This window comes from Bos indicus x Bos taurus, chromosome 11 (assembly GCF_003369695.1).
Source record: "Bos indicus x Bos taurus breed Angus x Brahman F1 hybrid chromosome 11, Bos_hybrid_MaternalHap_v2.0, whole genome shotgun sequence".
NCBI classification, from domain to species: Eukaryota; Metazoa; Chordata; class Mammalia; order Artiodactyla; family Bovidae; genus Bos; species Bos indicus x Bos taurus.
This window is the reverse complement of record NC_040086.1, coordinates 19,566,897-19,579,912: the sequence shown is the minus strand read 5'-3', so window position 1 is coordinate 19,579,912 and position 13,016 is coordinate 19,566,897. Positions and strand designations below refer to the sequence as shown.

At 36.8% G+C, this 13,016-nt stretch overlaps 2 protein-coding genes across 2 annotated transcripts in view; one reads left to right on the top strand and one right to left on the bottom strand.

Annotated features, from left to right (window-relative positions):
- CEBPZ (CCAAT enhancer binding protein zeta) overlaps positions 1 to 7,934 on the top strand; it is a 24,087-nt gene extending 16,153 nt beyond the window's left edge. Inside the window, exons 9-16 of the mRNA XM_027555013.1 lie at positions 1,002 to 1,068; positions 2,243 to 2,343; positions 2,794 to 2,851; positions 3,157 to 3,344; positions 3,706 to 3,795; positions 6,786 to 6,847; positions 6,954 to 7,035; positions 7,612 to 7,934. Coding sequence (XP_027410814.1) covers positions 1,002 to 1,068; positions 2,243 to 2,343; positions 2,794 to 2,851; positions 3,157 to 3,344; positions 3,706 to 3,795; positions 6,786 to 6,847; positions 6,954 to 7,035; positions 7,612 to 7,763 — 800 coding nt within the window. The 3' untranslated portion in view covers positions 7,764 to 7,934. The remainder of the gene's footprint in view (positions 1 to 1,001; positions 1,069 to 2,242; positions 2,344 to 2,793; positions 2,852 to 3,156; positions 3,345 to 3,705; positions 3,796 to 6,785; positions 6,848 to 6,953; positions 7,036 to 7,611) is intronic.
- Positions 6,235 to 13,016, bottom strand: CEBPZOS (CEBPZ opposite strand). The gene is made up of 5 exons (XM_027555021.1): positions 12,808 to 13,016; positions 9,535 to 9,650; positions 8,519 to 8,563; positions 7,788 to 7,872; positions 6,235 to 6,537 (listed from the first exon to the last, which is right to left on the bottom strand). Exons 1-4 carry the CDS (start codon positions 12,834 to 12,836, stop codon positions 7,790 to 7,792), a joined length of 273 nt encoding a protein of 90 aa, XP_027410822.1. The 5' UTR covers positions 12,837 to 13,016; the 3' UTR covers positions 6,235 to 6,537; positions 7,788 to 7,789.

Genomic DNA, 13,016 nt, shown 5'->3' with positions numbered 1-13,016 from the left:
TGGAACCAGTCTCTTGTTCCATGTCCAGTTCTAACTGTTGCTTCCTGACCTGCGTACAGGTTTCTCAAGAGGCAGATCAGGTGGTCTGGTATTCCCATCTCTTGAAGAAGTTTCCACAGTTTATTGTGATCCACACAGTCAAAGGCTTTGGCATAGTCAATAAAGCAGAAATAGATGGTTTTCTGGAACTCTCTTGCTTTTTCCATGATCCAGCGGATGTTGGCAATTTGATCTCTGGTTCCTCTGCCTTTTCTAAAACCAGCTTGAACATCAGGAAGTTCACGGTTCACATAGTGCTGAAGCCTGGCTTGGAGAATTTTGAGCATTACTTGACTAGTGTGTGAGATGAGTGCAATTGTGCGGTAGTTTGAGCATTCTTTGGCATTGCCTTTCTTTGGGATTGGAATGAAAACTGACCTTTTCCAGTCCTGTGGCCACTGAATTTTCCAAATTTGCTGGCATATTGAGTGCAGCACTTTCACAGCAGCATCTTTCAGGATTTGAAATAGCTCAACTGGAATTCCGTCACCTCCACTAGCTTTGTTCAAGTACAGCTTATAAATCATTTAATTTTAATTGACATCTCACAGAGGTCCAGAGACATAAAAAGACTTAACCAAAGTTAGGGTTGGAATTAGAGAAGCCAAATACCCTTTTTAATCAAGATGATTCTGAATATTTTTATGCTGATAAGGAAACAGTAAAAGTGATTATTAATTTTTTTTCTCTTAAAGTTTGGATCCTGGATGCAGTTGGAGGACAAGAGAACCCTGCTCTTTCACTGTGATCACTGTTGGCTACAAATGATTGTAGCTGATAAAATTTCAGATGTTGGGTTTCCTCCACACAGACTTTTCCAGACTGTCCTTCACATTATAAGACGACTTCTTTCCAACTTCCTTACATTTTGAGACTTTAGATTTATAGGTATTGTGTACTTAGTCTTAAAAGCTTGAAGAACATAAAAAGAATTCCTTAAAATTTTTAACTTGTTTTCCTAGTTAACAGTAAGGAGTTCCTTGCAAAAGAAGAAAGCCAGATACCAGTAGATGAAGTGTTTTTCTACAGGTAATATACGTAATATACTGGTTCACTGGTTCATTTGAAGAGCTGTTAAATTTAAAATTTTTAGATTTCATAAATGCTTTGTTAACATAGGCCTGTTATGGACAAATTGAAGGATATGTCACTCCATTTTTGTTAGAGGAATTTAGAAATGTTCAGTTTGCTAAATGTTAAGATATCTAAATGAAACTAAAACAAGTAAATTTGAGGGTTTTGTTTTTTAACAATTTAGCACACATTTTAAGAATCTTGGGAAATTTAATCTTCAGTTTTAGTATATTAGTTTTCTTAAAGTCTTAAATCTGTATCAATCTAATATAATGATAAATAACTCATAAGTTATTTGTCTAAAACATGGCTCTAAGGAAAATTAGCAAAATTCATTGCACTACTGTGGAGATAGGGCTTCCCAGGTGGTGCTAGTGGTAGAGAACCACCTGCCGATGCCAGAGATGTAAGAGACACAGCTTCTATCCCTGGGTTGGGAAGATCCCCTGGAGGAGGGCATGGCAACCCACTCCAGTATTCTTGCCTAGAGAATCCCATGGACAGAGGAGCCTGGAGGGCTACAGTCCATAGGCTCGAAAAGAGTCAGACACTTTTGCACTATGGAGATAAGTCCTAAACCTACTATTAAGAGTTATTACTACTGATTCTTTGCCTAGTAAAGGAACTGTTATCTCATCTGGGTGATTGGTTAATTTGGTTTGATTTGATTTGCTTTGTAAATACATTTTGTGTAAAGAATTTTGAGGGTATGATCCCATCAGCAGAATGCTAAGTTTCATTGTCCTTGATAGAATGGGTTGAACTGACAAAATATTGAGATTAGAGGTCATTTAGAGCCAGTTTCTAACATTAGAATACTTGTACCATTTAGTGTTGATACTAAAATAACCTTTTACTGTGCCATTTAATTAAGATGACTTATGGTGTTTTTATGAAGAACCAAGCCTAAATCATTGAAATTTATATCCTTCCCATTTCAAACGTTTCCAACTGTTTTGAATTTAAAACTTTTTTCTATAATACAAATTTTAGTCATTTATATGCCAGCTGAGTTGACAGCTTTTACACTTGTTTGTGGCATTGACCGTAAGTCTTTTGATGATCATAGAACAACAGGCCCTTTGATAAAATCATCAAATGTCAATGTATAACATGCATTTTATTTTAGGTATTATAAAAAAGTTACCAATGTTAAAGTGAAACAAAAACGGAACGAAGATGAAGAAAGTATAGAAGATGTGGACGATGAGGAATTTGAAAAGATGATTGGTAATTTGTTTACCTTTATAATCCACAGAGCTTGAAAATTTTTATTGAAATTTAGACTGAAGCAAAAATTGGGAAATTAGAAAAGTTTACATTGAGCTCACTTGTTGCATATTGTATCACACCTACTAAAAATAAGCACTTAAATAGTTCTAATGGAGTAAAAAGGACTGCAATTGCTAAATACTCTTTTATTTGACATTTTCCCTCATTGAATAAAAGAACTGTAGAAAGAAGCTAAAATTAACCAGAACCCATTTAGTTTAGGGATTTAATTAAGGCCAGCATAGTACATGGATTTGTGTAGATTAATAAAATACCAGCAGTGTCAGATGTATATCATTTTGGTGTTTACATATCACAAACAACAGTCATATGTGTTGATTTTAGTATAAGACGTGTCATTTGTTATTTCTTGCTATATCTCACAATTTGTATATTGCTCTCTGGCAGACACATTTGAAGATGATAATTGTTTCACCTCTGGAAAGGATGACCTTGATTTCGCTAGGTAATATGCTTTCCTTAAATTTTTTTTTTAACTTTTTTCCCAGCATTTCTCAAATTACTGTCTTTCAGAACAGTGGAGCACAGGACTATGTGTTATATAGGAGAAAGGTATTGAATTTTGGGAAATAAATATAGTACTTTCATTTTTGGACTTTTATAATGCTTGTTAGTATGTTAAATAAAGGCTCTGAGCTGTCTGTAATTTTCCTTTGAATTCTGTTAATAGCCTAATACCCTGCTGGTCACCAACACATACTTTAGAAAACAGAGTCCTCATTTACTTTACTAATTGTTATTTTTCTTCAGCAACATGAAGAAGAAAGCAAAAGGAGCTAAGGATGACTCAGAAGATGAAGATTCAGAAGATGACGACCTTGATAATTTGGATGATGATGAAGTTTCCTTAGGAAGTATGAATGAAGAATTCGCTGAAATTGAGGAAGATGGAGGAACATTCATGGATGTGTTAGATGATGAGAATGAGGGCATTCCAGGTAAACCTTTAAACAAACTTTCTGCCTTAGCAGAGGCTAGTTTTTCTCTTAAAGGTTTTTTAATATTATCTTGTATTCAGATTTATACTCAAATCAGCCAGAAATTTAAGATCTTCCCATCTCACTTGACACTGAAGTTTTGGGTTTTTAACCAGCTGAGTTCTGTTTTGGACTTCTATTTAATCAACATTGAGGCTGTCTATGCTATTCCTCTTGACCTGTCGTGTTATACTGCCTTTTAAAAATACTGGATTGATAATTTGCAATAATGTTAATCTATATTCATCATAGTAGTTCTGCAGCAGTTTTTTAAAATTGCTTAATAACAACAGAGTTTTTATGTTTTTGTTTTTGGTAACAGAAGTTGAGGATGAGGTCAGACTCAAAGTCAATAATAAGAAAAACAAGAGAAAAAGTGCAAATGATTTTGACTTTGCTGGGTCATTTCAAGGTAAGAAAATGTATTTAGTCTCTTCTGCACCTAAGCACTGCATGTGAAAGCTGTTGTTCATTATCATTTTGGGAAATTAACTGTTCTATTGGGTAATAAGTTTTATGAATTTTTAATATATAAATATTGTTGTTTTTCACATCCTCCAATTATTTTCTTTCCTGAATTCACTCCTCTTATTTAAATACCTCTGGATCATCTTTTCATGAATGTTTAAACCTTCAATAATAATGTAAGCCCAGGATTTTCATAGACACCTGTTGCATTTTTCCTTTTATCAACTCTTACCTTCCCATCTGATCCATCTATTTAAAAACCCATGCTCTTTATTAACATCATTTTCTTTTTTTAATGAGAACTGCCATGACAAAATGATTCTGATCTCAAAAATATGTAAAATGAGAGTTTTCATTTCTGCTAATTTGTTCTCTCATATTTTTTAAAGTATATCCTAACAGATTATGCCTTTTAGTGTAATACTTCTACGGTACTAATAAAAGGAAAAAAGCACTATATATATATCAGGTGATAATATTTTTTGATAAAATTGTAGAAAGCACTATAATAAATACAAATATTCCTTAATTTGTGGATAAATTCACACACACACCTACCTTTAAAAAAACAAAACAAAAACTTTGATTATAATGCCTCTTTATTTCTGCTTACTAGTACTATGGTACATTTGACCCTTAAATAACATGAGTTTAAACTGAATGGGTCCGTTGGTACAGGACCAATAAACACGTACCGCAGTGCTACATGGTCCTCAGTGGTTGAATCTGAGGATGCGGAAGGCTGAGGTTAAGGTATATTCCTGTTTTTGGCTGCACAGAGGTTGATGCCCCTAACCTACACATTGTTCAAGGGTCAGCTGTAAATGCTAATGAATAAAAATAGACCTGCGAAGTTTAAAACGCTTGACAATATTTTGTTAAATAATACAAAACTTTTTGACAGTAAATATCAACAGTAACTCTGGGTGGGTAATAGTCCCTCAGAGACGTTGATGCCTACAAAGTTTAAATACTGCTAACATCACAGTTCTCTTAGATTTACCTGATGCATGTTTACATCATAATGTGTTACCATTCAGAATTTGTCTTTCATTGAATGATAGAAGGTCACACTTTTAATAGTAGCATTTGCCCATAAGGCAGTTTTCCTCAAAGTCTCTCAGAAAAGATATGTTGCTTTAAATCCTACTGAGCCTGTTGTATTAAAAGATGCTCTCTCATTGACCTTATTTTTAATAAAGTGCCATTTCAGAAGATATTAGCCTGAAAAGACATCAAATCTCAGTGGATAATAGTTTTGGATACAGATTAAAGGATGTGACAGAATTAATTTTTTTTAAAAAGAAACAAAGGGATTTAAAAAGGAAAGAAGCAGCAAACAGATGAATTGATGAGGGTGGGGGAATTCACCCTGCATTTGCTAATGTTGGCTAGTCTAAGAATAAATCTTTTAAAAAAAGAATAAACTTGAAGGAAGCAGTTCAGCAGAAGTACTTGCTAATTGAAGCTTTAGATATATGCCTGTAGGATGAATGAAAACCAAGACCTTTCCTAATACTATACAAGTGGAAATTTTAGTTTAGGAGAAAAATAGCATTATGCACAATTCTGAAATAATACACATTTCACTTTGGAAGATGAAATGCTCTAGAAACTTCTATCAAAAATGGCTCTGGTATATCCATACAGAGACATGTACATGACTGTTCATAGCAGCAATATTCATAATAGCCAAAAAGTAGGAACAACCAAATGTCTGTTGAATGTACAAGCAAAAAATAGATGAAGCCCATATAATATTGTTCCGCAATAAAATGGAATGAAATATTGATACATGCTATAAGGTGAATGAGCCTTAAAAATGTTTTGCTGGGAATTCCCTGGCGGTCCAGTAGTTAGGACTCCAGGCTTTCACTACCAGGGGCCTGGATTCAATCCCTGGTTGGGAAGCTACCACAAGCCACGCAGCACAGCCAGGTAAAAAAAAGTTATGCTAAGTAAAAGAGGCCAGTCGCTGAAAACCACATATCACATGATCCCATTTACATGAAATAGCCAGAAAAAGCGAAGCCTTCCATGGAAGGGAGCATGGGACTGCAAATGGGCACCAGGGATATTTAAGTGGCTGTTAGTACCAGAAACATTGATAATAGAGTTTGAATATTGTTTCAGGTAAAGTGAAAATGGGTAAAAGCAATACTCTGAATTATTATAGTTTTAGATAATGCTTTTAAATGTGAGTTAAAATGTAATAAATATTAGTGAACTTATTTAAAAAACAGACTCACAGACACAGAAAACAACTTGTGGTTACCAAGGAGGAAAGAAGTGGGGGATAAATAAGAAACAAGGTCCTGCTGTACAGCACAGAATACTATATATTCAATAGCTTGTAATAAACTGTAATGGAAATGAAAAAATGTAACATATATTAAAAATGTTTTATTATTTCTTCTGTTTTGAAAGGTTTACATATTTAGAATTACAGGGGAGGTTTTTTTAAAGAACCACTTTATTTCAAGTAGTAAACAAAACTCTAGTTATAACACAATAAAGAAACCCTCCATCACTTCTTCACAGTTACTCCAAGGAACAAAACCTCTTACTTAGTTAAAATTTACAGTTAACCTTAAATATTTAAAATACACCCTCGTCAATTTCAGAATTTTAATCTTGCCTGATACTTTGAAATACTTTGAAATCAAACTTTGATTGATGGTCAGATCTGAAAGACAAGAAGACACTATTGTCACCTGAACAGCTCTATTAGGATATTAACTTAAAAAACTGTATACTAACTCAAGTTATTTTTCTGTCTTTAAATGCCAGCTGCCTAATGATGCTCATAGAAGATAATTATAACTGCGTGTTTTAAGCCAAATAAATATATATTAACAAAACTACATTGAAGATCTTACTTCTACAAAATTATTGGATTTACAACTTAATAATGTAGGCTTATACTTTTTTTAGGACCGAGAAAAAAAAAGAAAAGAGACTTTGATGACTCCAATTTATTTGTATCTGCTGAAGAGGTAAGGCTAACATATTGTTTTAAGCACTTACTGTTGTACGTTGTTTTTTAAGTTTTCTAATAAATGTATTCTCCGCACCGCCCCCCCCCCCACTCTTCTTTTTAAGTTTGGCCACCTATTGGATGAAAATATGGGATCCAAGTTTGATAACATTGGCATGAATGCCATGGCTAACAAAGATAATGCAAGTAAGTAACTTGAATTTTTATTGAGGTTTTAAAATAGTCTTAAGTTATAATTTCTGAAGATCTAAATATTTTTGGAGGACCTTTTGATAGTAAGAAGGGAAAAATGATTCCTTACAACCTGGAAGGAATGACTTTTTCACTTCTGTCTGCAGAGCATATGGGATTAAAAAGTACACTACAGCAAAAAAGACTACAGCCTACAGAAACTACTTTTTTTTTTTTAATGGAGGCAGGCTATTTTTATAAAGTATAAATTTGCTAAGTAACCTTATAAATATTTTATACATCTTTTAATTATTTCTGATATTGATAGTTAACTGGCTGCTCTTCTTTCACCAGTGAGTGTTCAGAGAAAAGAAAATCTTTAGAGCATTTGTTCCTTTCCTGTCCTAGTTGTTTATTTGTAAGTAAATCTTTGATGATAAATACAGAAGGAAAGCAGCAAACAAGCAGGGGTTTGTGCAGCAGATGGGAAGTGACTATAGGCCATGGCAGACTGGAAGCTCCTGTCACTCAGGGTGTTCTCTGGAGCCCCAAGAATCTACCGTGCACTCATCTTTCTTCTCCCCCGCAAAGGTCTCAAACAGCTTAGATGGGAGGCTGAACGTGATGACTGGTTACACAACAGAGATGTGAAAAGCATCATCAAGAGGAAGAAAAATTTCAGAAAGAGGCCAAGAACCACTCAAAAAATGAAAAAGCAAAGAAAATCAGTGTTTTCTAAATAAATTACAAAGTAAAATTCCACTTACTCCTAATTTTTATTGCTCAGCCATTTTTCTTGATCTTGCTCTCTGATTCCATACATTCCAGACTGTTCAATGGATTTGTAATACACTATAAATAAAAATATCTGTCATTTATAAAATCATGTAAAAGTGTTAAAATTAAACTATACTGAGAAAAAAAATCCAGCTGTTCCCCTTTATTTCTGCACACTAAAATGAAAAAGACGACAGGATACATATGTTGTGTGTAAGCTCTAGCATCTCTAATCTCTACTAATCCTTGTAAGGAATACTATTAACTAAGCATTACTTTATACCAGATACTGTTTGAAGTAATTACATAATGTTATCTTTTTTAATCCTTATAACAATTCATGAGATGGGCATTATCTCTACTTGATGGAGAAAGAAAAAGCTCCAAGAAAGTAGCAAACCAGACATGAGTTTTGAGTTTCAAGCAGTGATTTGATTGCCATCACCCTCAGATAAGTCTCATTCCAAAGTCTACATTCTTAACCCACTGGAAGAATTAAGAATCCAGCCCATCACTGGGATTAACTCATTGGGTAACTGCGATGAGAATTTTCTCCACTGTGTTCTTCAAAAGGAGTGAAAGTAGAGATGAACAGTATTTTTGGAAACGGACATCAAAAAATTAAAAAGTGATTTAACCCTTAATTGGTCATAAATAATTTATAAAGTTTACCTGAAGAACTTGCTTTGTACACACAAATTTTACTTAAGGAAAAACATACCTTCTAAGATGAAGGGGAATTTTTTGCTCATTGTATGCCTGAAATCTAATGAAAAAAAAAGTTTTAAAATTAGGCATGATTAGAAATTCACTGTATTAACACGTGGAGCCATAATTTAGTGCTAGCCTTAGGGTCTATAAGACAGGAATCCTATAAATTAGGGAAACTATCTTTTTAAAATAGGGTCAAAACTGCACTTACAGGTAGTCTTCCATAGCTATTTTTGGAGTTTTTAGGATTTGACCTATATATATATGATTTATTTCAAAATGGTATTTTAAAAGCAGATTTTCAGTGTTAATGTGAAATTCCCTTGTGTAATTTTATGAACTGTTTTATGGATGCCATTTTACCTTGCTAGAGAATTAGAAATAAGACTGTACTACACCCAATTTTTAAAGTTGACCTTAAACCTTAGTTTGCTTTTAAATACCATTTGTATGTTTTCTTTTATACCCTTACATCCTTTAAGATAAATGACAAGTTTCAAAGATGGCCACCACCCCAGGACGACTACTCCCTGCTTTAGAGAAAGGGAAAGTAGCACTTCCTGATTTTGATGGCCAGTGGCATGAGAAAGGCTGTTAGTGTCTAATGCTGAAGAAGAGGAAGAACTCTAACCTGAGCAACTGGTTACTTGACAATTCAGCTATGCTACTTGTTTTCTCAGTTTGTCAAACAATGAGATGTAAGGGACAGGCCGGATTTTTTCCATCTATACTCCCAAACTAAGCCAGACCAAGGACACCTACTCTATGCTTCCCATTAGGAAAATCCATGTAAGTATGAAACATTTTCCTTAGTCTACAGACATTTAACTTTTGGTGGTTGGGGAGAAGTCAGTCATTTATTCTATAATACCAATAATTAACACCTAGCTTCTTCCCCTTGTGCCCATAAAATGCCTAATACATTGACTGAAGAAGCAGTTTCTCCAAAAAAGCCATTTAACCTAAAATGTGTTAGTGAACTGTACACCCCCCTAAAAAACACTGTAATTTCTGAATTATGATTACCTTGGCTTGTGTTCATCTTATTAAACAAAAAATACGCTCCAAAAATGCCCATAAGTTCAGCTACTAACACTCCTTTAAAGATCTTCTTTGCCAGTGGATCCATAGAACGGGACATCCTAAGTTTAACAAATAAATGTAAACCTGAATAAACATATTCAAACTTAATAACATTGAACTTCAGTACATTTCAATAGTTTGAGTGATTACATAGGAATAAAACCCCAAAGTTAGTGTATGCAAATTGTATTAGACATGTCTCACTTTCCTAGTTTTCAATCTCCATGCCTAAGGTGCACAATGAACCAGAGACATGATTAGAGAAAGCAGAGAGGAGACAAAATTGAAGGCACTGTGAAAACTAACAACTTATGGAACTAAGATTTCTAAACTGCCTAAGAATATAGAATGGTGGGAGATAGGGAGCTGAAACTAGAAATTCCTAGTTTCAGCTAAACTAGGAATTAAGATATGTTCTAATGAGTATGATATGTGGAGTTCTTCATGAAGTAGCCTACAAAAGCAAGATTATTCTGTAAGTGGTTATATCAATATGTGTTTTATAGCTGGAAGTTTTCATTTATGTAATATATTGAAGTATGTGCCATAGTTCATAGCATTTTCTATAAAGATGAGCAATAAACTGGTTCTTGCTCCTAAGGAGTTGCTATTCTAAGTTTTTTCAAACTAATCACATCACCCAAAAGCCTTGTTAAAAATGCACATTCTTTGTTGACTTCCCTGGCAGTCCAGTGGTTAAGACGCCATGCTTCCAGTGCAGGGGAAGGAAGCAGGTTCAATAATTGGTTGGGGAACTAAGATACGTGCCACAAGGCAAAGCCAAAAAAAAAAAAAAAAAGCATATTCTTGGGCCTCAACGGGCAATTCCCCAATCCCCAAATCTGATTCAGCAAGTCCAGAGTTGGCACCCCGTAATCTGCCCTTTTACAGACAACTCCAAGTGACTTTTATACAAGAGGCTCCTGGACCACGTGAGGGGAAACACTGACCATAATCACCCACTAAGTGGCAAGACGACTTCAACTCTTGATTCTCTCCCTGTATTATAAAAGCCCATCAGAAGAAAGTGCTTGAGTCTTTATTCTCTTTCATGAAGGTAAAAGCTAACAAGGGAAGATCTATATAACAAGAAACTAGCATATCTGACTCTAACTGAATAAATGAAATATAGACCAAAGTTTTTACTCTGCCTCAAAGTCAAGAAGGCCAGGAGAACCAGTGGTTTTTAAACTCAGGATTTCAGCATTGTCCTGTATATGATTTGTCATTCTGTTCCATTATCTGTGTGAAATGGCACAGCCTGTAATACTCTACCCAGCTCTCCTCTCATTCCACTCAATTTTAGCTTCTTTTCAACAGTCTGAGGGTGGGGGTAATTAAATACTTTGGTAGGATTATCCTACTAATATCCTTACCAGGTGTCCCTCCCACCCCACCCCCAAGATCCCTTCTCTCCTTTTGATAATGTGATCACCCTGAGGCCTAAAAGATTAAGACTTTATTATTCATGCCTAAGTGAAATGAAGCAGAAAAGTTTAAAACTTACACATAACTAAGAGGCAGTGAGGGAGTAGGAAGGAAGATTTGTTTTCCTTTGTGTACTGCTAGACATTACATTATAGGCTGTACATTATAGGTTTCCCTGGGTAGCTCAGCTGGTAAAAAATCCACCTGCCATGTGGGAGATCCCAGTTTGATTCCTGGGTTGGGAAGATCAACTGGAGATGGGCTAGACTACCCACTCCAGTATTCTTGGGCTTCCCTGGTGGCTCAGACTGTAAAGAATCTGCTTCCAATGTGGGAGATCTGGGTTTGATCCCTGGGTTGGGAAGATCCCCTGGAGGAGAGCATGGCAACCCACTCCAGTATTCTTGCCTGGAGAATCCCCATGGACAGGAGCCTGGGGCTGGGGGGTACCCTGCAGTCCATGTGATCCCGAAGAGTTGGACATGACTAAGCACATTTACTGCCAGGAAATAAGCCATAACCAGTACAAGAGCTATCTTGGGGTTATTTTTTAATGTTCAAGTGCTGAAAAAACAAACAAACAAACAAACACACCATAAAGCCAGCCTTACAGGCAGATCCAGAGAGTAAGGAATTCAAGTAGAATTCTGTTTTGTTAGGAAAGCAAGGAAAAAGGTTCAAAAAAGTAAAGTCCATAAATAAAGCAAATTTTTAAAAGACTAGGGAAAAAGTAAAGTTCAAATAACACTGTAAAAAACATTTACCTTTCTTAAAAACAGATATATGTACATTTCACATTCCAAGTCCCTCAGCTTCAGAAAAGGTGTTTATAACAACTGATAAAACCAATTTAATGAACACCAAAGGCATACCATTCCACAACAGGTTACTAACTGGTGGAGATGGAATAAGATTAGACAAGATTTTTGGATAATGGTGGAATTTAGGTGACATTTAAAATAAATCAGTCCTGAGAGTTCCCTGGTGGTCTAGTGGTTAGGATTCCGAACTTTCACTGTTGTGGCAGGGGTTTAATCCCTGTGACTGAGATCTGGCAAGCAGGGCAAAGCCAAAAATAAATAAATAATAAAGCAATCCTCAGGTGGGCTGGGAAAAAAGCAGGGCTGTGTGTCATGAGGGTAACATCACACTGGGCTGAGACGCTGACTCAGGATGCACAAGCTTAAGACAAATACGCATGTTGCCTCCAAAAAACCTCAGCTGTGCACCATAGCCGGCTACGGACACTGCTCAGCATCTCCAGGCAACATTTCAAACAGCAACGTCTTTCCTTCCACTGTAAACAACAAGGCTTCCCAGCTCCGACCCTGAGTTCAATGAACAAAAGCAGTTTTTCCAGGTTTTCAGTGTCAAGAGCCAAGCAACCAACAAGGCCCCCAAGCGTGGTCTCAGGATGGCTACCAGGGATCCTCAGCCCCTGGCGGCCCCCGCATCCCCGGTGCCTGGGCTCCTGCCATCTTCCCAGCTCCCGGGTTCTTCCCGACCCGCCGGGACTCCCAGCACACTCCGGCCCGGCCAGGTGCCCACACGCACGCTCAGCGGAAGGAACACTGACCGGTCGCCGGACCAAGGTCACCGAGCGACCCGGAAACACTCGGGTCCGCCCCTCGTGCAGACCAACACAGTCAAGGAATGTCCTCTTTGTGATACCAGAACTCTGCCGTGGTCCCTACAAACCTCAGCCCTCCTCCTCACTCTGGGGAGACCCTGTCGGGCACGAAGAGCTACAGCCAAAAGTCTAGCAAGAGGCCAGCACAAGTACCTTACCTGAGGCGCGGACTCCAGGGGTTGCGCATGCGCAAAGTGTGGCAGAGCCCTCCCCTCCCGGGCGTTGGCCCCGCCCCCAGACCGTAATTACCGCTTACTGTGCACGACTGAAACGGCGCAGCAGCAGCAGCAGCAGCAGCAGCAGCAGCAGCAGCAGCAGCAGCAGCAGCAGCAGCAGCAGCAGCAGCAGCAGCAGCAGCAGCAGCAGC